The sequence below is a fragment of the Schistocerca americana genome, chromosome 7, assembly GCF_021461395.2.
Source record: "Schistocerca americana isolate TAMUIC-IGC-003095 chromosome 7, iqSchAmer2.1, whole genome shotgun sequence".
NCBI lineage: Eukaryota > Metazoa > Arthropoda > Insecta > Orthoptera > Acrididae > Schistocerca > Schistocerca americana.
In genome coordinates this window covers 442,304,439-442,330,903 of record NC_060125.1, presented here as the reverse complement: position 1 = coordinate 442,330,903, position 26,465 = coordinate 442,304,439, and the positions used below count along the sequence as shown (strand labels likewise).

Below are 26,465 nucleotides of genomic sequence, written 5' to 3'. Positions count from 1 at the left end.
GAATTATGTTTCCTGTAAATTTGAAGCCATTGTGAAACATTTATGAGTGAAACAAATTATGACTTAGAGTAATATTGTAACTTCTGATATGTAATTACTCTGCCATATGTAATTTAATTCTACTATGTACATACCTGTTAAAAAAGCTGTGAAATGTGTCTCAATAATAAATAAAATCTAAACAAACAGTATTAAACGACAGTACGTTGTCCTCTGAATGATTAGTACACACAGTCAATTATATATTGATTGGGGTCATGTATGACCCCAGATGGAGTACTTGGGAAATTTTAGCAGAGTGAGTCCTAGGGTTAATCCAGAAAACTACCCTGACCAATGCAAGATGCACCTCTGATATATGATGTGTGTCAAGAATGGAGAGAGGTTTTGCAGAAGGTTACTCGACCAGATTCTCACCTTGATACTTGATCCCACAAACTGTGTAAATGGGTTTGGTCTCCTCAGGAAACTCTGGGCAACTCTGTATCATTTCTGTAAAGGGATGGAAGTTATGGTGGTGCCTGTTTATATGATGGGGGATTCAAGGACATATGACGTCTCACTGTGCAGACACACTGATTTGATTGAAGTGTTTAAGTAAATTTCCTGTTGTACTCGGTAAACTGCATTTGTTGACACAAGAATCTGAGGACTGTTTCGGTCTAGGTATTGAGTTATAAAATTGTGAAGTGCTTGCTTTTGTATTGTGTTTGTTTTTATACTATATATTTATGTATATTCAACCATTTATATAAGACTGTAAAAGGACCAGGAAATTTATTTATTATTATTATAAAAATAAATAGCTAGCCACTTTGTTCTACAGAAAGGGGAGGTATATAAGAAACTACATTGTATCTGAACAAGTATGTTGTGGTGAGGAGAAAGCAAGCAAGCAACAAACACCCTTCATACAGACTTCTACAGAAAGATCAGTGCGCCAAGGGAGCGAGCCTATGTGCACATGCATTGTAGCCGCCTTGTGTGTTCAGTATGAAATGTGTACAAAAGTGGGATACACTGTGGATAAGGGAGTTACTTTTTGAGAAGAAATTCATATGTAAAGTCCAGAATGGACCAGATACAAATTTGTTAATTAGTCTGCCTTAATGAAACAGTACCCAATACAACAAAATAAAGCATAACATTCAGCAGTTGCTACTGAAGTGTTTACTTGATGTGTTTCGGTTCCAATGATACTGTTTACTAATTAAAATTATGAAGTTTCCCAGTACTGTGACCAGGACTTATTATTTACAAGGAAGATTCATTTTAATTTTTTATGTCGTTCAATATCTGTCCATGCCATAATTTTCTTTGGCCGATTTTCACATGTCCTTATATTGTCTTATCAGTCATACATTTGGTTATTGTCTATGCTTGTTGTCATTAAAACTTAACATGGTTGATTGCCATTTAAATTTTCAATTCACTATATAGCATTCTCATAATGCCATATTTGTCTTCCTATGTTCTTGTCATGCAGCTACAATTTCCATTGTTTGTTTGTTTGCAAATTAATGTTTTGTGTCTCATTGTGATTTGTTTGAAATGACAGTACATTTATATTGTAGTCTTAATGTTTTTGGCATTTTAGGAAATTTACTTTGAAAGGCAATAATGATTTTTTGGATTGCTCTCTAAGATAATTGTGTTCTACTGTTCATTTGTGTGTATTCAGCAGTTCATTATTTTTACTCGTAAGTGATTAATCTTCCTTAAAGCCTATGAATCAATCATTATGGCATTGCATTCCAGTTGTGCTGTCATCGTTGCTCTTATTCAGCAGTATTTGTGAATACAGCCTAAAGAATAAGTCGATGTTTGGTTGATGGTTAATGTATATGGTAACATGTTTCATGCACCTGCTGATTGTAGTTATGTAATATGAAAGACTGAAGTTTTCTATCCCGTATCAATTCCTATACAATAAATTCAAACAATAAAATTTGATGTGCTAATCTTAACATAAAATTGTACATAATATTTCATCTTCCTAATTTAGTCAGTTCGAAATGTTTGAATGAATGCCAATGGCAGCTTTTGACTTCATCAGTACTAAATTTTCTGGTGTCATGTTTTGTAAATAATGATTTATGAATTGATTAATGTATGTTTTAGTTTTGAAAATTTCTACAGCATAGAACAGTGAGAGTGGTTCAAAACATATTTCAAAATGGTAACTCATCATTACAACTTTCTGTAACATAATGTCTTACTGTGTGGTCCATCATGTGATACAGTAGTATTTGTTGTCTGTGATGAGCTACAGTTACTGTCTTCTTTTCCCAGCATAGGAAAAGTGCTGAAATCTTTGTCTCTGAGCATTTTGCATTGAAGACATATTTGTTTTTAATTATTTCATTTCTGTGCTATGTGCTTTTATTTGTATTTCATTTTGAATACGTTCTGACACAGAAGAAAGTTCATACAAGTCCAGCCCAAATGATAAAGAACATTGGCAGTGCAAAAGTAAACAATCCACAACACCAGAATACACCCAGTGTAGAAAATGGTAATTGCTTGGCAACTGATGACAAAAAAGTAGAGCGAAAGAAGCAGGAATGTAAAAAGATTGAGCAGAGGAATTCAAGTCTGAATGGTTCAATACCTGGAGCAGAAGAAAACCGGAGATCAAACAGTGTACCAGCAGCTGCAAAAAAAAGTAAGTTTTCATGCAATTTGTCTCTTTAACATTGTCAGTTTCATGCTTAGTAATGCCCTTAAGTGAGAATAACACATTTCTTCCTGTATTATGTTTGTATTACTAATTCTGTGTGTGTAAAAAAAAAAAAGTAAGTTATAAGTGACAATTGTCTCATAAAGCAGTACTGAAATTTCTCCAATGTGCCACTTGCTTGTTTGGCTAGTTTTCCCTAGACTGACTCTGCTCCTAGGCTGATGATGTTTTCTTAACATGCCTGTCTTTGTGTTCAGTACATTATGATGTTTAGTAAGAAGAGAATTTCCAGTTTTGTGTTTAATGAGACATACCACTTTTCAGTTATAGCAAAAGTGTATTTTAATACTATGCTAGTGGATGCAATTTAGGATTGAGGAAAAGTATGTGTATTAAGTGCCAATTGTTAGAAGTCGATGAGACAAATTATTGAAACAAATCCCCAACTGTCTATGAAGGATCTCTCTTTTTATATAAGTCAAATAAAAGAAATTAACTTGGGTTGGGTTTTGAAACATTTTCCACATTTTTTTGTCTTTAACCAGACCCTAAACAGAAGTGGGTGCCACTTGATATCGACATGAAGGCTCCTGGCAAACGAGACCATTCTCCAAAATTTCGAGGTGCTTACTACAGAGAGCGGAGTGCCGATTATGGTAACTATGAAACTGTTAAAATACATTTTTTAACTATCACGCTTTAACTTTCTTTGTGTATTGTAAATTTTAATTTGTCCTTGGCCAGTATTACACAATATTTTTCATTGTCGCGGTTAATGAAATATTAATAAAGTAAACTGTTTGATCCCCCTCACTTACCATTTCAACAAACATCCACCAATTGGAGGGCAAACAGATGCTTTCAATGTGTAATAATGACACATTTGTGTGATTTTGATGTTGAATATGAAGCATGATTATGTGCTAAACAAAATATTAACACTGCATAGTACTCTGTAATCTTTTAACTTAGTGTTTCTCACTCACTCTCCCTTTCACTTCCCACTGTATATCCTTCATTCCTGCCCTTATTCTTCTGATAAAAAATAAATACTATGATGCTTTTCTAATTATCACTTTTGTGAGTAGTAATATTTGTGCTTTGTTGAGTGGGGAACGCGAATTAGTGGGAGTCTTCCTTCCAGTGGTTGTGCACATTGTCTTAAGAGTTCCAAAAAATGGAAATTTCATAAAGCTAAAAGGAGATGGAGTGGATGATTCATAATGTCAAGGTTTCATTATTCTGGCCTTCCTGTTAGAAGCTAATGGAAAAATGTTGTTTGGAGGTGTTGAGGAAAGGGTTTAGTGAGTAGGTTGACGATGAAATGCAAAGTTAAAGATTTAATAGAGGGAATACAAATACTGATATTTAAATTAAAGGCTTTGGTGGTATTTGGGACTGTGGTTTTTTGTTAGAACTCTTTCTCGATTTGATATGTTTGATAAAAGAATATTACCAGCGAAAATGTTTTGGGACTAGCTATGAGTATGGCTTTATTCAGTTTTCATAACTTTGACATTTTTGGTTGTACTTTTAATGTCAGTTAAGTTAGTACATACTCTGATTAAGTCCTACAGAATTCATATAAATATTTTGGGCTGCCTCTTCTCTTTTTAGGTAAAATTAAATACATTAGCCTTACTGTGATGAGCTTAAAAAAATTGCTGTCTTTTCCCAACATAGAAAAAGTTGTACTGATATCTATGTCCCTGATCAAGACGTATTTTATTGAGGTGGGTGTAGTTGACTGTAAGTCAAGTCGTGTGGACCCAGAGGTACGGTTCATTATTTAAAAATGGCTTTGAATATACATTTGGCTGCTTGGTGAGTGAGTGTGCAGTTTTCACAGATTCAGAAAATTACTTTCACCTATTTTTCATTATTAATAGAACTTCGTAATCACTCCAGGTGGGCATACATTTTAGTGATGTTAGTCTCGAAAGTTTTGTATTGTCATGATCAGTTGTACACAATTTAATTTTTGTCTCTGAATACTGTTGTTACACAGGATCTATGTAAAATTTGTATGAGTTGTCAGCTTGCCTACAACTCTCTTTCACCCACACATTTCACTCACTTCAAGTGTTGAGTGGAAATGGAATCTACACAATTTGTATTTTTTATGCAACAGTGATAGTATCAAGTTTTTATAAGGCACCTGGTATTAAATTGCTTCTGTTGTGGAAATTAATGCATTAAATTTCACCTGACAACAAAAGTAGCATTGCACATCTTACCATATCTCATACTAAGTTGACAGTAGTGTGGAACTATGTCTAGCAAGCAAGAAATGCTGTCTAGAATCATGTCGTTAAATTTGCTTAGCAACACAGTTATAGTGTTATGGAAGTGTTGACACACTTCATGCGTGTGTGAGTAGTTGGGATGTCATATAGATTTCTTGTGTGTGTTGCTGCTATAACGACCTGCTGAAAATACCAGCTTTGGTGCACACTATATATAGTGCCAAAAACCAAAGCACAATACTTGGAGTAATATGTGTACTTGCATATATGTAACATATCGGTGCTTGAAGGGACATGTGGTTGTTTACACATGTGATAGAGACAAGATTATGATTGTATGTACAGGTGTTAGTACAGTCTCAGTAAGTGTTATTTGATACCTGAGTATTGTTCTCAGTGTGGTATTATTTCAGTGTAATTATGTGTTGTAGTCAGTAAACCCTCTTCAGAGTTTGAATTGGGAATAATTTGGGACAGGGACAGAAGTGGGGGAGTGTTACTTGTTATTTATTAATAGGTTATTGGGCATTATGTAAAGATTGATACTACAGAAGATGAGGTTGATATGAAAAGTCCACAAACAAAATGAATGGGAAAGAATTAAAATACCCTTGCCTCCGCAGTCAGGAGAAAATGATACACCCTGCAAAAACCACTTTAAGTCTACTATGGAAACTGAAAATTTTTCACAGCCTCTTTGTCATTACAGACAGCACATTGTCTGGCAACATAGCGTAAATCTCCTGTAAAAACTTGAACTCAATGCTCTGGGTAGGGTCGGCCAGTTAATAACTAATAAGTAAAAGACATTTATCACCAGTAATAACAGTTGCAACAGACTTCAAATCCTATCAGTAAGGTTAATTCTGGTGTAGCAAATCTCTTCATTTCTAATAAATACTAAGTGGCAGTATCAGCTGACACATAAATTAGAAAAAGTGAGAGAGAACCCCATGCCGAGCTAAATGTGTATAAATAACAATCGTCTTAGAAAAATTAAAGAATTTAAATATCTTGGATTTAAGCTACTGTTTTTATTGAAGACAGATGTAAGAGCTAAGAATGTTAACATGCCAGACAGCAGGATACACAAATTTGGACAGAAAGAGAAATGAAGAGATTTGCTACAACGTGAAACCGTTATTGGAGTACGTACACCAGTACCAAGAAAAAAGTGTAAAACATATCAACCATTTTCCCAACAAATGATCACAGAAAAGGTCGTAAATTGTAGATCTGATGGCCAATTTAAACAGTCGCCCCTACCTTAAAACCGATGATGGAGATGCTGTGTGTTACCCGGCCAAATGTACACTATAAAAGATGATGGTTATTATTGTTTCATACTTTCCTTGAAACCTTATTTAATTGATGTCATGTGTAAGCATTGTGGGAGAAATACTAATTATTAATAATTAATTACTGTTCTTATTTTAACTAATTATAATATTGATTTTGTAGCAACTGTCAATACACAAACCTATTAACATACCAGTAGAAGATTAGTGCAGCAGTATAATGTCCACTGGTACTTTTTCAGTGGAGCCAACCTATAGAACTGAATTTTAGCAACAACTATTCCAAAGTTGTTATAATGTTGCCCTTTAAGTTGTTTCACGAACAAGCATCAATAGCTATTTGTTCCTTTAAGTATGAGCCACTGTGGACTAAGTTTATTTCAATTGTTTCTCCATTCTTCAATATTTCTTGATGTTTCTCTCCAGGTAACTACAGATCTCTGTTTTTCATGGAAATCTTCAATCTTTGGAATTTTGCAATTTCTTGTTTGGCAGTCATTTGCCAGTGTATTACGGAGTAATTCAAAGTTCCTCCATGTCCCTTCCAGTTTCTTTGCATCATGTGTTATCCATTTTTAATTTACCAAAATAAGACAACGGTCTTTTTGTCAGACTGTTGGGATTTCCTTTGGCTGCGGCCATAGAAACTATACCTCATTTCCTAATTGCATGTGAAATTTTTTCACTGTATGTATGAAGTTGGCTATTATTATGTCTTCTTTACTGTGTTTACTCTTTAACTGGTCTTGAAATTTTCGTCAGTGTTTTTCTTTCTGCAATTTCCAGTATTTCCATTATAACCCTCCTGTTTAGCTTAAACATTTTGTCACGTAAAGTGCTTCCAGACAAATTACTGGGAAGTAGTTTATAAAGTGTAGCATTGAAGGATATTGATTTCACATTAAATTCATCCTTATTAAAATCCATGGAGAAGAAATAAAAATGTTGAGGTTCGCCGATGACATTGTAATTCTGTCAGAGACAGCAAAGGACTTGGAAGAGCAGTTGAACGGAATGGATGGTGTCTTGAAGGGAGGATATAAGATGAACATCAACAAAAGCGAAACGAGGATAATGGAATGTAGTCAAATTAAGTCGGGTGATGTTGATGGTATTAGATTAGGAAATGAGACACTTAAAGTAGTAAAGGAGTTTTGCTATTTGGGGAGCAAAATAACTGATGATGGTCGAAGTAGAGAGGATATCAAATGTAGACTGGCAATGGCAAGGAAAGCGTTTCTGAAGAAGAGAAATTTGTTAACATCGAGTATAGATTTAAGTGTCAGGAAGTCATTTCTGAAAGTATTTGTATGGAGTGTAGCCATGTATGGAAGTGAAACATGGACGGTAAATAGTTTGGACAAGAAGAGAATAGAAGCTTTTGAAATGTGGTGCTACAGAAGAATGCTGATGATTAGATGGGTAGATCACGTAACTAATGAAGAGGTATTGAATAGGATTGGGGAGAAGAGAAATTTGTGGCACAACTTGACTAGAAGAAAGGATAGGTTGGTAGGACATGTTCTGAGACATCAAGGGATCACCAATTTAGTATTGGAGGGCAGCGTGGAGGGTAAAAATCGTAGGGGGAGACCAAGAGATGTATACACTAAGCAGATTCAGAAGGATGTAGGTTGCAGTAGGTACTGGGAGATGAAGAAACTTGCACGGGATAGAGTAGCATGGAGAGCTGCATCAAACCAGTCTCAGGACTGAAGACAACAACAACAACAACAACAACAACAGTGAAAAATTCAAAATAGGAGTGAAACAAGAACAAGCTGCAGAATCAACAGTAATATGCGTGCCTTTTTCAGATCCTTAATTTGGGCAAATGAAGAATGTATAAGTCTTAATGGAACATATGAGAACATTATTTGTGCTGCTGACATAAGATTTTCATGTAGTGCAAATGACAGGCAACAAAAATTGGATGGGCTCAGTAGAGGAACTTCGATAGTAGACCTGAAAATTGACTGTAAGAAGACTAAAATAATGTATATTGCACATGATAAGAAGGAGATTGTAAAAGTTAGTAGTGAAATTGTAGAACCTGTTTACAAGGTTTTTATATTTGGGCTGGTTTAAGATAAGTGGATTGACACACAGATTAATAAACAAGAAGATTAGGGTTGGCTTGTAGTGCTCTTGGATTTTTAAAGTAACAAGTTTGAAAAAGTTTGCAATTGGTGTTCGTTATCAGTTTTGAGTTATTCAAAATCTGAAGGCTGCTCAGCAAGCACTAGTTCGATGCACTGTGGGAAAGACAGGGAAACAAACAGATCGTGGAGTATAGTGAAGTAGAGAAAATAATTATTGCTGTTATTAAATTGAAACAGAGCTGGACAGAACATGTAGACAAGCAAAAAGTTTTGTATGTGGATGAAGGAAGTGCTTTACTGGATTTCAAGAGATTAAAGATGGTGACCTAATGAAATTTGTGAGATGACATTAAAAAATATGCGGGAGAAGTGTGGATATGTGCATGTAGCTGAAGACCATAGTGTGTGGAAATACACAGATGTAGCCTTTATCGTGCAGTAAGAACCATATGGACGACAATGGATATTTATACTCTGTGTTGAGAATTTCCACAGTGAAGGAATGACGTAATTATTAGTCCAGTCATTATACAATTGAAGGAATTGTATTTATCAGACTTCCACCTGAAAGAAATCATAAGTATATATTTTTTAGTGTTTGTTTGAATGTTTTCTGTAGCAGATTGCTATGGTACAGATGATTTTGATGTACCATATACAAATGAGCTTAGTTCCATAAATAAGATGCCAGTGACAAAATTAAAAATGAATTATCACAGTGGCAGCATAATGAGTACTAGTATTGACTCTCAATCTACATTGGTTTACTGTTTCATAATGTTTGCAAGAACTTTTGATATCTAGGAAACAGGGTAAATAAATTTTTGATCAACTAACTGAACTATTTGTACTCTGCCTGGAAATATCGTCTGTCTACTTGGAACAAAAAATGTGTAATTTTTTCCATGGCATCTCATGAAAACTCTATAAAGATCAGTTGACATATTCATTGTTCATGCACTTGACCTTGAACTGAATCAACTTTATTTAGTACTGTTTTTCAACATGATGCAACAGATTCTGCATGTTATCGTAATTTGTAGGCGAGTACAGATTTTTTTACAGCATGATAGTAATTATAATTTTTGTAATGAAGTGAGTGGTAAGATTTCAGATATTGTTACATTTATGATTTATGCCTGGCAGGATCAGAGAATTTCGGCCATCATGATAATGAAAATCATTGGCATCATTTCGATGCATCTGAGAGAGGATATCAGACACATTACAGAGGTGGTAGAGGAGCAGCTCCAAGGTACCGGGGCCGTGGACTACGTGGAAATATAAGAGGGATTGGCAGAGGAGCAGGTGGCTTCCGTCGGTCCCAGTCACAAGAGATTGACTACCCAGATTTTCCAACAGAGTATTCCCAGGTAACAAAACGTTCTCCTTGGCATAACCTGTTACACTGGTTGCCTCAAAACCAGGAAAGTCAACGTCACCTCATAAAGTTACAGAATTGCCAGTTAGTGTTCATTTCAAATACTATTAAAAATTCTCATGTTTTTAGTCATATAATATGATTGAATCACTCAAAAAGAAGACTTTTACCTGTTATTACAAAACAAAAGTAAAAAAGATGTTACAAAGAATTTTAAAAGGATCATTTTTTCAACTCAACCTTTGTATAAAACAGAAATACTAACATGTACACACAATATATATTGTATCATGAAAACATAAAAGTTTTGAGAGAGAAAAAGTAAATAAAATACTGTAAGAGGGGTGAAATTGTTTTGCCTTTATTTAACAGGCTTTTAGTGCCCATTGTGTATTGGCATCACAATACTTCTTCTGGCAGCTTGCCTTTATAAGTCTGAGAAGTACCCTTCTTCTGGAAAAGATTAAATTTACAGTTGTTACAGATGTGTCATAACTGCACACATCACCAAAAACACCGATGTACAGTATACAAAAATGTTCAGGAAGCTGTAGTATGTTAGAAGCACTGAAAGATAAACATAAAAATGGGTGTAATTCTACAGATGATATATAAAAACTATGTATGCACTCTGGTAGAAACATTATTAGCATGATGAATTAACAGCAGTTAAATGCTGAATTTTGTTTCAGATTTTATACATGGCTAAATTTGACCTGATTCTGATGAGAGTTCACCTCAGTGTTTTCACTCAGCCATATTAAAATTCATTCCACTGCAATATTCCTAACATATTTCTTAGCATAATGATCTTTATCTCGCATCTCTTCCCAGTACTTTAGACATTTACCTCAGTCTTCTTTGGTAATATGATCCTGTGTAAGGTGTTGGACATCGGCAAGCTTTAAACCGGTGTTCGTTTTGGCTATGTTCTATTTAACTTACATCTATATGTAGCTACCTTTTGATCATTTGCAATCGGTAAATCAGCACTTGCATTGCAGGAGCAATGGAAGCCATGTTGAGAAAGGTGAATTGCCTACTGTGGGAATTTTTAATGTCAGAAACCATGCAAAAATGTGACATTTCATTATTTTTTAAGTGATGTCAGTGGATAAAATTTTCTGCACAGAATTTTTTCTTCGTTGATCAACAATGAGATATAAACGACCCAAGTTTCAGCGTGGTGAGAGTCACTAGTCTTTTGTTAGGAGCATTATCTAGAAATTGGATGAATTTGAATTCATTTTAAAGAGTATTCATCAAGGTAGACCATTGAGTTTTTATAATTGTGTGATGTATATGGTATTTACCTTTTGTATTAATTTAGGCCAACACTTTTGTGAGCACTGCCTATTATATTCTAAAAAATTGTAACATACTGAGTTCTTTTGTTGAAGTAAGTTACTTTCTCCTCATAAGAAGCTAGTACCACACCCATGAATTAACAGGTGCAATATCATTATGTTACAGTACACTGCAAGTTTTGAATATGTGCAGTTCTATTAGTGGGATATGGAACAACAGATATTTTTGTATCTTGAAAGACTATCACTCATGTATTTTTAACTGAATATGTTGCTGTTGTTGTTGTTGTCTTCAATCCTGAGATTGGTTTGATGCAGCTATCCATGCTACTCCATCCTGTGCAAGCTTCTTAATCTCCCAGTACCTACTGCAGCCTACAGCCTTCTCAGTCTTCTTAGTGTATTCATCTCTTGGTCTCCCTTTACGATTTTTACCCTCCACGCTGCCCTCCAATGCTAAATTTGTGATCCCTTAATGCCTCAGAACATGTCGTACCAACTGGTCCCTTCTTCTTGTCAAGTTGTGCCACACTCTCCTCTTCTCCCCAATTCTACTCAATACCTCCTCATTAGTTACGTGATATACCCATCTAATATTCAGCATTCTTCTGTAGCACCACATTTCTAAGGCTTCTATTCTCTTCGTGTCCAAACTATTTGTCGTCCATGTTTCACTTCCATACATGGCTACACTCCATACAAACACTTTCAGAAATGACTTCCTGACACTTAAATCTATACTCGATGTTAAAAAATTTCTCTTCTTCAGAAACGCTTTCCTTGCCATTGCCAGTCTACATTTGATATCCTCTCTACTTCGACCATCATCAGTTATTTTGTTCCCCAAATAGCAAAACTCCTTTACTAATTTAAGTGTCTCATTTCCTAATCTAATTCCCTCAGCATTACCCGACTTAATTCAACTACATTCCCTTATCCTCGTTTTGCTTTTGTTTATGTTCATCTTATATCCTTGTTTCAAGACACTGTCCATTTCGTTCAACTGCTCTTCCAAGTCCTTTGCTGTCTCTGACAGAATTAAAATGTCATCAGCGAACCTCAAAGTTTTTATTTCTTCTCCATGGATTTTAATACCTACTCCGAATTTTTCTTTTGTTTCCTTTACTGCTTGCTCAATATACAGATTGAGTAACATCAGGGAGAGGCTACAACCCTGTCTCACTCCCTTCCCGACCACTGGTTCCCTTTCATGCCCCTCGACTCTTGTAATTGCCATCTGGTTTCTGTACAAATTGTAAATAGCCTTTAGCTCCCTGTATTTTACCCCTGCCACCTTCAGAATTTGAAAGAGTATTCCAGTCAACATTGTCAAAAGCTTTCTCTAAGTCTACAAATGCTAGAAACGTAGGTTTGCCTCACATGTTCCAACATTTCTACGGAATCTAAAGAATTTGTGTTAGTATTTTGCAGCCATGGCTTATTAAACTGATAGTTCGGTAATTTTCACATCTGCTTTCTTTGAGATTGGAATTATTATATTCTTCTTGAAGTCTGAAGGTATTTCGCCTGTCTCATACATCTTGCTCACCAGATTGTAGAGTTTTGTCAGGGCTGGCTCTCCCAAGGCTATCAGTAGTTCTAATGGGATGTTGTTTACTCCCGGGGCCTTGTTTCGACTCAGGTCTCTCAGTGCTCTGTCAAACTCTTCACCCAGTATTGTATCTCCCATTTCATCTTCATCTACATCCGCTTCCATTTCCATAATACTGTCCTCAAGTACATCACCCTTGTACAGACCCTCTATACACTCCTTTCACCTTTCTGCTTTCTCTTCTTTGCTTAGAACTGGATTTCCATCTGAGCTCTTAATATTCATACAAGTGGTTCTCTTTTCTCCAAAGGTCTCTTTAATTTTCCTGTAGGCAGTATCTATCTTACCCCCTAGTGATATTCGCCTCTACATCCTTACATTTGTCCTCGAGCCATCCCTGCTTAGCCATTTTGCACTTCCTGTCAATCTCATTTTTGAGTTGTTTGTATTCCTTTTTGCCTGCTTCATTTACTGCAGTTTTATATTTTCTCCTTTCGTCAATTAAATTTGATATTTCTTCTTAATATAATATGTCATAATAATATGGAAAGGATAAATTGCTACTCACCACATAGAGGTGGTGGTGAGTGGCACACAGGTACAATGAAAAAGACTGCTAGATAAAATTCCACTATCAGAGTAAGTCCTCATCAGTCATGGACAAGAAAAGACACACAAGCACAAGTCACACACATATGGCCACTGTTGTCTCTGAATGTTAAGGCCAGACTGTGTCTGAGAAAAACTGTTATCTCTGTTGGGGTGAGTAGTGGGGGTTCTGAACAGGTGTAGGGAGGGAAGAGATGCAGGTCAGGGGTGGGGAAACATGAATGTCCTGTACGTGGGAGTATGCAGGGACTTTGGGAGTACGGGATAGTGGGCTTATAGGTGCATCATCAGGAGGCTGTGCTTTTGGGAAAAGGTTGAAAGGGGGGGGGGAGGTAGGAAAGGTGTAAAGGCCTTCAGGTGAGCTGAAGAGAGCGAGAGAGAGAGAGGGGGGGGGGGGGGGCTGGATTGGAATCAGGGGAAGGGAATAGGCAGGCAGAGGACAGAAAGAATTCGTATTTCGCAGGCTGTGAAACAGTAGATGAAGCCTAGCACATTGTGTTAGGTGTCATGCTGAGCAGCTTGGTGATCCTGCTCTCTCTCTTGGCCACAGTCTGGCAGTAGCTGTTCACACAGTAGCCAGTTTGAAATTACCGTATGTTGTCCATGTTGGACTGGTTTTTTTAGAAAATTGGACCGTTTTGACAGTCAAAGTTCAAATAAAACAATTTATCTGTGTGTCACTTTTTATTTTTTCCCACGACTAATTTCAATAGTTTATACTCTGATAGTTCTTTGTTTTGGTTTCATTTTGCTACAAGAAGTATAACAGACATTTGTTATTGTTATATGGCACTAAGTTTATTCGTTTGAAATGGCGAGGGAATTACAATCTGTTCCAATAAACAGAACCGTGCAGTTCATCATAGGTGAACATTTTTGACTTGATTTTCCACACTGAAATGTGAACCGTGAATGTTAACATATCAAAGATTGTTGCGAAACAAAGGTATGGTACTTTGCTTCCCACAATTTTGATAGCTAGTACACATTGTGGATCAGAGATACGTACGGCATTTATGAAATTATTTCTTTCTTTACATCATCTTGTTAAAGGTATTACATTGCACAATATGACAGTAACATGGGTTCGGGAAGTAGGAGGTAGAAACAGATACAGTGCATCATTTAGTATGCGTGCAAAGCTCCTAAAGGAGCTCATTGCACAAACAGGAAATTCAATAAATTAGGTAATATAGACTACCACACAATACAAAAACCAGTAAAGATGAATTCTCCAACTTACACTGTGTGATCAAAAGTATCCGGACACCTGGCTGAAAATGACTTCAAAGTTCGTGGCGCCCTCCATTGGTAATTCTGGAATTCAATATGGTGTTGGCCCACACTTAGCCTTGACGACAGCTTCCACTCTTGCAGGCATACGTTCAGTAATGTGCTGGAAGGTTCCTTGGGGAATGGCAGCCCATTATTCATGGAGGGCTGCACTAAGGAGATGTATCGATGTTGGTCAGTGAGGCCTGGCACATCCCAGAGGTGTTCTACAGGACTCTGTGCAGGCCAGTCTATTACAGGGATGTTGTTGTGTAACCACTCTGCCACAGGCCATGCACTATCAACAGGTGCTCAATCGTGTTGAAAGATGCAATTGCCATTCTCAAATTGCTCTTCAAAAGTGGGAAGTAAGAGGGTGTTAAAACATCAATGTAGGTCTGTGCTGTGATAGTGCCACCTAAAACAACAAGGGGTGCAAGCCCCCTCAATGATAAACACGACCACACTATAACATCACTACTGCCTTCAAATATTATTGTTGGCGTTACACACGCTGGCAGATGACGTTCACCGAGAATTCGTCATACCCACACCCTGAAACTGGATCGTCACACTTTGTACCGTGATTCATCAGTGAACACAACGTTTTTCCACTTTTCAATTGTCCAACATTTGCACTCCTTACACCAAGCGAGGTGTCGTTTGGCATTTACCGGCGTGATTTGTGGCTTGTGAGCAGCCGCTCGACCGTGAAATCCAAGTTTCCTCACCTCCCACCTAACAGTCATAGTACTTGCAGTGGATCCTGATACAGTTTGGAATTCCTGTATGAGGGTCTGGAATGATGTCTGCCTATTACACATTACAACCATCTTTAACTGTCTCTGTCAGTCAGCTGACGAGATCGGCTGTACACTTTTGTGCTGTATGTGTCCCTTCACATTTCCACTTCAGTGTTACATCAGAAACAGTGGACCTAGGGATGTTTAGGAATGTGGAAATCTCACATACAGACATATGACACCCAATCACCTGACCACGTTCGAAGTCCGTGAGTTCCATGGAGCGCCCTAGTCTGCTCTCTCATGATGTCTAATGACTAATGCACCTAATATGAGAAACGTATGATTTTGGGGGTATCCGGATACTTTTGATATCACAGTCTAGATTTTTTTTACAAGATAAAATGCAATTAATGCTCAACACGAAAAATGTAGGTCAGACTGGACGGAGCTTTTGAAATGGACTCAAAGAACGACTCAAGTAGACTCAAAGAACACATTAATGGATTTAGATACATCACATCCAATAAATCTGCTATAGCTACACGCATTCAGGGCACAGGATATTCCTTTGATAACATAGAGGACAATCTTAATGACATTTCACAAAATGAACAAACACCGTAAACTCAATCCTTTATGAAGAGATTCACGGTGGAAAACGTGGACAGAACACATGAAATGAAAAAGCTGTTACAGTGGCAATGAGCTGATTTAAAAGCTTTGTGGGTATATTATGCATTATTACTCTTTCTGCCTTCTATCTAGGGAGTAAGTTAAAACACACTGTAGTGAAACAGTATTTTCATACTAAGTCTGCACACTTACTTTATCTATTATTTTTTTTATGTTGTGAAAAAGGAAGAATTTCATAATTGCTATTTGCGTCTCTGATCCACAATGTAAATTAGACATGAATGATCTCTGAGACAAAGTACCATATTTTACAATGCTACAACCTTTGGTGTGTTTATATCAGTGGTTTTTGTTTCTGTGTAAAAAATCAAGTCATAAATTTATGACAAACTGCAAGGTTCTGTACACTGGAACAGATTGTAAGTAACTCAATTGCCATTTCAGATGCACAATCTTAGTGCCATATGATGATAGCAAGTGCCTGTTAATTTTTTGTAGCAAAATGAAACCAAAACGATCTACTAGCTGCATGCAGCTGGTACACATGTAACAAGATGTTGCTGTTTTCCATCTGAAGATGAGAGTGTAAACTCTCGAAACACGTTGTGGAACAAAATAAAAAGTGACTGACACAGACAAATAGTTTTATTTGAACTTTCACAGCTAGTTAGTGGTCATACGAAAGTAGAACATGAATGCATCTGGGTCTATGGTGGTGATGTGAGCCATGGGGCAAGGGGTTGTGAGCATAGGTGGACTATGGCTGGACAGTGATATTGTTTAGGATGGATAGGTGGCTGAATGCCACTATGGTAGGGGTGGGCATTATATTCCTAATTTCAGGGCACGACAAGAAGTAGTTCAAACCCCGGAGAGAATGTGATTCAGTTGCTCCACTTGTCCATGTCTCTTTCTCACGAGACTGGTGTTTGTTTGGCTGACAATGGGTATGTGTGTGGGGGTAGTAGCTGACTGGGAGGATGAGGCATGGGAGATCTGTTACTGGACAAAGTGTACGGGGGGGGGGGGGGGGGGGGCATTAAGTTAGGTCTATGAAGGCTTTGGTGTGACCTTTGGCACACTTGGAGAGGAACTGCTTGTCAATAGTGATGCAACAGTCACAATTGGCTAATTTTTATGTAAGGGACTTGCTGGTGTGGAATGGGTGGATGCTGTGGAAATGGAGATAGGCCTATTCTTGGTTTGATGTGGATGGAGGTACTGACTGATGTAGCCATCTTTGAGATGGGGGTCTACATTGAGGAAAGTGGTTTGTTGGGCTGAAGTAGATTGGTGGAAATGAACGGGAAGATGATGTTGGTCCTGGGAAATGTGGATAGGATTTCCTCGCCCTCTATCCAGATCATGAATATGTCGACAGTGAATCTGAACCAGGTGAGAGGCTTGGTATTCTGGGGTGAACCAAAAGATTCCCATGGGTGCTCCATTAATAGGTTACAATAGTATAGCTAGTAAGTGCCCAATGCTGTACCAAAATTTTTTTGTAGGGCTGTCAAAGGAGAAGTAATTGTGTTTGAGGATGTATTTGGTTGTAGTGACCACAAGGCAGGTAGTGGTTCAGGAGTTGGTTTGGCATTGGGAAAGGTAGTATTAAATAGCAAGAAGTACGTAGACATGGAAGGTGTACAGGGAGGTGGCATAAGATACCAGATAGTAAAGAAACAGGAACTGTAGGGAGCCCTTAGATGAAACAGTCGGCATCTTACATACAAGAGGGTAGGTTGCGAGCAACAGGTTGAAGGTGTTGGTCCACAAGGGCTTGGCCGCAGCAATTTGTCCTGGGCGGTTGAATTTTCATTATGTAGGAAGCATCCAGATTTCTGCAGAACCTCCACATCTTCTCCCTCATACACTTCAGCTGGTTTTCTTCAGCCCAACAAGCCGCCTTCCTTGATTTCGTATCTGTAGCGACTAGCTGACCCTCTCCAAATATGCCAAGGGTCTCATTGAGGCCACCAATGACCGAAATTACCCTCCACACATTGTCCAGAAATAGATATACCTTGCCTTGTCTCCCCTGTCATCTACCATCCCCCCCACATACCCACTGTCTGGCCAAGTAGGAGCACCCTTCTCATGACTAAGTAACACCGTAACACCCATAAGTGGAGTAACTGAATCAAAATACCAGCCGAGGTTTTGACTATACTCGTCATGCCCTGAAATGAGAATATGACTTACTTGTCAAAAAGTAATTCCCTACACATTATCATTTTCTGTTCCTATTTCACATCTCTTCCTAGCACTTTGCCCCATGGCTCACACCACACAATAGATCCAGATGCTGAAGAGAAGAGGTCACTATTGTTAAGCCTCCTGGTAAGTGCCAAAATTGAAAGAAATTTGTAAGTGAGTTTGACAGTTTCAGCAAGAATGTGTTACAGCACAAAATATTGTACTTTTATAATGAAGGTGAATATCCTACCGCAGTTAAACTATGTTTATACGTGGAAGAAGCAGGCAGTTTCAATGGTAGCAAATCTACCATGTGCAGAATATTAAGGGAAATGGGATTTAAATAGAGAAACGCCAATAATAGAAGAAAACTGCTCTTGGAGAGAAGTGACGACGTAGCAACAAGAAAGGTGTTCTTTAGAAAAATGTACGAGATAAAAGAAGCCGAAAACTCTCGTATTTATTATTGTGATGAAACATACGTGAACGGGAGTCATTCAAGACTGACATGCATGAAGGCAAGTGAGGATGTGGGACACACAAAGGTTCCTTTGTTCTTGGCTAGCTCAGTTGGTAGAGCACTTGGCTGTAAAGGCAAAGGTCCCGAGTTCGAGTCTTGGTCCTATACATAGTTTTAATCTGCCAGGAAGTTTCACATCAGCGCACACTCCGCTGCAGAGTGAAAATTTCATTACATAAAATTTCTTTTCTATTTATGCTAATCAGACTGCTTTCTTCACTTTTGAAAAAATAATTATTTGTACATTCCACGCGATATTTTGGTGATTAAATATTCTAACATATCCTTTGAAAATTTGTGTTGGGCAGTTATCAAAATCTGTCCTTGCTTTCTTCAAGACTAGCACCAACAAACAGCGAGTGGAAACTTGTTTTATATTATGTATGGTAATAACTTTGTACAATAAAAACAATATCAACAACAGTTATAAATTGTTGTAGGTGAGGTGTCTAGAAACATAAAATATCTTCTTAAATGTGCAACAGACCTTTCTTATATTTTTTGAAGTAAGATTCTTTGAGGTGCATGCTGAAAAGAGACTGTTAAAGTATATCGCTCAGAAGTTCGCTAACTCACTCCAAAAAAGGCAGGCTTAATTTTGAATGTGCATGTAATTCGTCTGCAACTCCAAATATATAATTGTTCTACAGGTTGCTAGCCATTGCAAGGTGAACTTTATCTTGGGTTCAAAAGGGAGAGATAAATACTCGAAAATGTACAGTGGTTTCTCCCAATAATCGCACATATTACAAGACATTTTGTGTGTATTATAAAAATTGTTTGAGGATGGTCAAAAGTCACTGCTGGTTCAGGATGTGTCAGTAAATATAACATTTTTTCACTATATTTCTTTTCTCCTTTTTAAACTTTATTTTACAAGACATCACAAGATGAACTTATTTCCTGGGAAAGATAGATAAATGTGCAGCAGTATTTCCCAATTACTCATCGATCAACAGAAACGACAAGCAATGCAAATGTGTGTATTATTGTTGTCACTGTTCATCCTATTACCGTGTATTGTTATATATATATATATATATATAAAACAAAGATGATGTGACTTACCATACGAAAGCGCTGGCAGGTTGATAGAAACACAAACAGACACATACATACACACAAAATTCAAGCTTTCGCAACAAACTGTTGCCTCATCAGGAAAGGGGGAAGGAGAGGGAAAGACAAAAGGAAGTGGGTTTTAAGGGAGAGGGTAAGGAGTCATTCCAATCCCGGGAGCGGAAAGACTTACCTTAGGGGGGAAAAAAGGACAGGTGTGTGTATATATATATATATCCGCTTGTGTCTGTATGTGTGTGGATGAATATGTGTGTGTGTGTGTGTGTGTGTGTGTGTGTGTGTGTGCGCGCGCGCGCCAGTGTATACCCGTCTTTTTTTTCTCCTTTCCTCCTTTTTTCCCCTAAGGTAAGTCTTTTCGCTCCCGGGATTGGAATGACTCCTTACCCTCTCCCTTAAAACCCACTTCCTTTCGTCTTTCGTCTTTCCCTCTCCTTCCCTCTTTCCTGATGAGGCAACAGTTTGTTGCGAAAGCTTGAATTTTGTGTGTATGTTTGTGTTTGTTTGTGTGTCTATCGATGTGCCAGCGCTTTCCTTTGGTAAGTCACATCATCTTTGTTTTTAGATATATTTTTCCCACGTGGAATGTTTCCCTCTAGCTTTCCTCACAAATGTATAAATTGTTGCACTTGTCAAGTGTCTTGTACGTGTATGTAACATTAATGGGTGCCAGTCAGCAGCCAACTGCTGAATGGAGTTCAGCTAATGCACATTGCAACCAAAGGCTTCCCCCACCACTACTCTGGCTATACAGAAGCCTCCAGCCACCCATCAAGTTAGATGGTGTGCACTCTAGTCTGTTCTCCACCTATCCCTTCCCTGCTCTCATTCCAGTACTGCCCACGCTTTCAATCCTACCGAATCATCTAGTTAGTGCTTTTTCCTTTTGCGCTTGGCTCTGTTCCATTTCCCCCCCACCACCACCAAGCAGACCCCTCCCGATGGTGAACCTAGAGGCCCACTATTCTCTCTTCCCCTCCATGTTTCTACATGCTTGCTTGGACAGCACTGGCATGGTCTCCTGCATCTCTCCCTGCTATACATCTCTTTGTACCCCCATAAAGATTTCTGCTTTGCTTACCTCAGACACAGTTGCAGTCAAACCTGATTGTCTGTAGACAACAGTGGCCGTGTGAGTTGTGCATATATGAATATGTGTGTTTGTTGGGGGGGGGGGGGGCGGTATATGCCTAATGGAGATAGTCTGATTGCTGAATTTTTGAAAGAGGTCTCTTTCATTGTGCCTGTCTGCCTCTCAGTGCCTCCTGCATGTTTTGAGGAGCATCCACCCTTTCATATTCTTGTTATTTCATCTAGTATTTTCCAGTGTTTGAATATAAGGTATTGAACTTCTGTTAACGTAAGCCTTTTTGGTAAAGCCATTCTGGATAATTAAAGAAAATTGGTAAAAGTTGTGGTTATTCCAGTGTTGCTGTAAAATGTTAAATAATTTTGGGCAGACGTCACTGCAGTGTGTAGCTAAGCTGTTATGTTAACATATAAGTAAAGGAGGAACACTCAAAATATATGTTGAAATGGTAGCTCCATGTTTTGTGTGTGTGTGTGTGTGTGTGTGTGTGTGTGTGTGTGTGTGTGTGTTCCCCCCCCTTAAACAAAGAAAAATTTTTTACTTAAGTTTCCCCAAGATGTTTCCATATTTAAGGAGTTTGTTGGAAGTGGGATGCACTTGTCATGAATAAAAATTATTACCCATTAAAAAACAATCAATGTAAGTTGTGACAAAGGAAAAACAAACATATAATACATTTCACAAAAAAGCGGAGATGCTGAGTTTCGATAGGCACAACAAAAAGATTCACGCAATTATAGCTTTCGGCCATAAAGGCCTTTGTCAGCAGTACACACACACACACACACACACACACAACTTGCACACACATCTGCAGTCTCAGAGCTGAAACCACACTGCGAGCAGCAGCACCAGTGCATGATGGGAGTACCGACAGGGTGGGGGTAAGGAGGAGGCTGTGGCGAGGACGGGGAGGGATAGTATGGTGGGAGTGGCAGACAGTGAAGTGTTGCAGTTTAGACAGAGGGCAGGAGAGAAGATGCGGAGGGGGGAGGGGGTGAGTAACGGAATGGAGAGAAATAAAAAGACTGGGTGTGGCGGTGAAATGACGGCTGTGTAGTGCTGGAATTGGAACAGGGAAGGGGCTGGATGGGTGAGGACAGTGACTAACGAAGATTGAGGCCAGCAGGGTTATGATAACGTAGGATGTACTGCAGGGAAAGTTCCCACCTGCGCAATTCAGAAAAGCTGGTGTTGGTGGGAAGGATCCATATGGTACAGGCTGTGAAGCTGTCATTGAGACGAAGAATATCACATTTGGCAGCGCATTCAGACACAGGGTGGTCCACTTGTTTTTTGATCACATTTGTCGGTGGCCATTCACGTGGACAGACAGCTTGTTGGTTGTCATGCCTACATATAATGCAGCACAGTGGTTGCAGCTTAGCTTGTAAATCACATGACTGGTTTCACAGGTAGCCCTGCCTTTGATGGGATAGGTGATGTTAGTGACTGGACTGGAGTAGGTAGTGGTAGGAGGATGTATGGGACAGGTCTTGCATCTAGGTCTGTTATAGGAGTATGAGCCATGAGGTAAAGGATTGGGAGCAGGGGTTGTGTAAGGATGGACGAGTATATAGTGTAGGTTCAGTGGGTGGCGGAATACCACGGTAGGAGGGGTGGGAAGGATAGTGGACAGGACATTTCTCATTTCAGGGCACGACGAGAGGTAATCGAAACCCTGGCAGAGAATGTAATTAAGTTGCTCCAGTCCCGGATGGTACTGAGTTAAGAGGGGAATGCTCCTCTGTGGCCGGACTGTGGGGCGTTGGGAGGTGGTGGGAGACTGGAAAGGTAAGGCACGGGAGATTTGTTTTTGTACAATGATGGGAGGATAATGACGGTCCGTGAAGGCTTCAGTGAGACCCCTGGTATAATTTGAAAGGGACTGCTTGTCACTGCAGATGCGACGACCGCGGGTGGCTAGGCTGTACGGAAGGGACCTCTTGGTATGGAATAGGTGGCAGCTGTCAAAGTGGAGGTATTGCTGGTTGTTAACAGGTTTGATATGGACGGAGGTACTGATGTAGCCATCTCTGGGGTGAAGGTCAACATCTAGGAAGGTGGCTTGTTGGGTTGAGTAGGACCAGGTGAAGCAAATGGGAGAGAAGTTGTTGAGGTTCTGGAGGAATGTGAATAAGGTGTCCTCACCTTCAATCCAGATAGCAAAGATGTCATCAATGAATCTGAACCAGGTGAGGGGCTTAGGATTCTGGGTTTTTAGGAAGAATTCCTCTAGATGGCCCATGAATAGGTTAGTGTAGGATGGTGGCGTGCGGGTGCCCATAGCCGTACCACAGATTTGTTTGTAGGTAATTCCTTAAAAGGAGAAGTAATTGTGGGTGAGGATGTAGTTAGCCATGGAGACTAGGAAGGAGGTTGTTGGTTTGGAATCCATAGGGCATCTGGAATGGTAGTGTTCGATAGCAGTAAGGCCATGGGCATTAGGAATGTTACTGTACAGGGAGGTGGCATCAACAGTGTTGAGCAGGGCACCCTGTGGTAAAGGAACAGGAACTGTGGAGGGTGGGTCAAGAAAATGGTTAGTATCTTTTATATAGGAGCATAGGTTCCGGGTAACAGGTTGAAGGTGTTGATCTACGAGAGCAGAGATTCTCTCAGTGGGGGCACAGTAACTGGCCGCTATGGGGCATCCTGGGTGGTTGGGTTTTTGGACTTGAGAAAGTGTGTAGAAGGTGGGAGTTTGGGGAGAGGTTCTGGGATGGGCCTAAGGATTTGAGTAGTGACTGGAGATCCTGCTGGATTACTGGAATGGGATCATTGTGGCATGGTTTGTATGTGGAAGTATCTGACAGCTGACGGAGTCCTTCTGCCACATAATCCTTGCGGTTCATAACAACGGTGATGGAGCCTTTCTCAGCAGGCAGGATTATAAGGTCGGGATCAGTTTTTAGTTGGAGGACTGCAGTTCTTTCTGCGGATGTAAGGTTAGTTTGCGTGTTGAGGGATTTGGGGAATGATGCTGAGGCAAGGTTCAAGTACAAGAAATTCTGGAAAGTTAACGGGGGGGGGGGGGGGGGTTGAAAGCAGTGTGGGTGGATCACGGTTAGGTAGAGGAGTGAACTGAGTTAGACAGGGTTCAATATTGGTCGTAGGTTGAGTCTGATTGGTCAGGTTGGTGGCGAAAAAGTGTTTCACTGTAGGGACCGGGAGGAGGACAGGAGGTCTTTACCTAGTCGTGCATGGTTGAATTTGGGAGTGGGGCAAAAGGTGAGACCTTTGGAAAGGACTGATATTTCTGTGGGACTAAGGCTTCTGGAGGAAAGGTTCATAACTGTGTTGCAGGTCTGTTTAGGTTCTGGGTTGGGTGGTGGTGGTGGGAGGGAGTTTGGGAGGATGGGGCTAGTGTAGTAGGTCTGTAAGACAGGGTTTGTCAGCTATGAGGGGGAGTGGGGGAGGTTTGGAGGTTGTTGTAGAAGTGGTGGACAGTGGTACTCCGAGGTGGGAGTAGGAAGTGAGTAGGATGGAGAGCTTTTTGAGGTGGTGTTGTGCATGTTGCTCAAGTTCCTGCAGTGCAAGAGTTTCAGTATGTGTTATGGGTTCCAGGAATTTGGGATTACATAGCAGGAGAACTTTGCAGATGGAGGGAAGGTACTGGAAGGAGGATTGGGCTTGGTTAATATGGTTTTGCAGGACTACGTTGGTGAGGGATAAGGATTGACGGAATCTGAACAGGTGAAGGTCATTGTGGAAGGAGTGGTGGCAACCAGAGATGGGTAATTAGATGGTAATGCCATTATGGGAGATTTCATTAGCCAAGCAAAAACGCAGGAACAGTATGTGGGACTGGGATCTGGCTAGGGACAAGGAAACTTGTCTGTATTGACGCAGATGGAAGGAGCAAAGATCCATGGTGGTGCAAAAAATTACATAACAAAGTAGAAATACGTCCAAAAAATTACGCAAAAATACACCCAAATACGTGAGAAATGTAGGTAAAGGATGAAATGGATGCACAAAGGGGGAAGAAGTCCCTCTCAAAATATACCAATGGTCTCGCTGAAGCTTTCACTGACCGTAATTATCCTCCCATTCTTGTACAAAAACAAATCCCCCTTCCTTATCTTTCCAGTCTCCCACCACCTCCCAATGTCCCACAGTCCGGCCACAGAGGAGCATTCCCCTCATAACTCAGTACCATCTGGGACAGGAGCAACTGTATTACATTCCCTACCAGGGTTTCAATTACCTCTCGTCATGCCCTGAAATGAGAAATGTCCTGCCCACTATCCTTCCCACCTCTCCTACCGTGGTATTCCGCCACCCACCGAACCTACAATATATACTCGTCCATCCTTACACAACCCCTGCTCCCAATCCCTTACCTCATGGCTCATACCCCTGTAACAGACCTAGATGCAAGACCTGTCCCATACATCCTCCTACTACCACCTACTCCAGTCCGGTCACTGACATCACCTATCCTATCAAAGGGAGGGCTACCTGTGAAACCAGTCATGTGATTTACAAGCTAAGCTGCAACCTCCATGCTGCATTATATGTAGGCATGACAACCAATAAGCTGTCTGTCCGCGTGAATGGCCACCGACAAACTGTGATCAAAAAACAAGTGGACCACCCTGTGTCTGAATGTGCTGCCAAATGTGATATCCTTCATCTCAATGACAGCTTCACAGCTTGTACCATGTGGATCCTTCCCACCAACATCAGCTTTTCTGAACTGCGCAGGTGGGAACTTTCCCTGCAATACATCCTACGTTCCCATAACCCTGCTGGCCTCAACCTTCATTAGTCACTGTCCTCACCCATCCAGCCCCCTCCCTGTTCCCATGCCAGCACTACACAGCTGTCATTTCACCGCCACACCCAGTCTTTTTATTTCTCTCCATTCCGTTACTTACCCCCCTCCCCCCTCCGCATCTTCTCTCCTGTCCTCTGTCTAAACTGCAACACTTCACTGTCTGCCCCTCCCACCATACTATCCCTCCCCGTCCCCGCTGCAGCCTCCTTACCCCCACCCAGTCACCACTCCCATCATGCACTGGTGCTGCTGCCCGCAGTGTAGTTTCAGCTCTGAGACTGCAGAGGTGTGTGCAAGTTGTGTGTGTGAATCTTTTTGTTGTGCCTATCGCAACTCAGCATCTCCGCTATATGGTGAGTAGAAACTATCCTTCTCTGGTATTGTTACATTCCATCCTGGATTTTCCATTATTTGATTTTACAAAAAACTTCCTTACTCTTGTTGACAGTTTAATTGTGACGTGTGTGTTTAATATTCTCTTTTCTAATGTTATTTCTGTCTGTGATTTTGGCTGATGTTTCCCTTAAAGATTTGTTTTTCATGATTTATTTGTTATTTACTTTATATCTATGTGAATAGTAATTATATCCAAAAACAAAGATGATGTGACCCACCAAACGAAAGCGCTGGCCTGTCGACAGACACACAAACAAACACACACACAAAATTCTAGCTTTCGCAACCAACGGTTGCTTCGTGAGGAAAGAGTGTTCCTGACGAAGCAACCGTTGGTTGCGAAAGCTAGAATTTTGTGTGTGTGTTTGTGTTTGTTTGTGGGTCGACTGTCTGTCGACCTGCCAGCGCTTTTGTTTGGTGGGTCGCATCATCTTTGTTTTTTGAATAGTAATTATGACGTACACTGTGCATACAAAATAAACACAGTACACTGTCAGTAACCCGGCACACATCCAGCCTCTAACTGATCAAGCAACAGTGATGCATACAGTAGTGAATTTTCATGTTCAGTTATGTT

At 39.7% G+C, this 26,465-nt stretch overlaps 1 protein-coding gene across 4 annotated transcripts in view; it reads left to right on the top strand.

The window, feature by feature from the left end:
* Nucleotides 1–26,465, top strand: part of LOC124622133 (la-related protein 1B) — a 137,746-nt gene that overhangs the window by 49,695 nt on the left and 61,586 nt on the right. For 2 of the 4 annotated variants that reach the window (XM_047147754.1, XM_047147757.1), the window contains 3 exons: nt 2,419–2,665; nt 3,226–3,336; nt 9,473–9,699. In XM_047147754.1, coding sequence (XP_047003710.1) covers nt 2,419–2,665; nt 3,226–3,336; nt 9,473–9,699 — 585 coding nt within the window. The remainder of the gene's footprint in view (nt 1–2,418; nt 2,666–3,225; nt 3,337–9,472; nt 9,700–26,465) is intronic. The other 2 variants (XM_047147755.1, XM_047147756.1) reach the window with 2 other exon arrangements.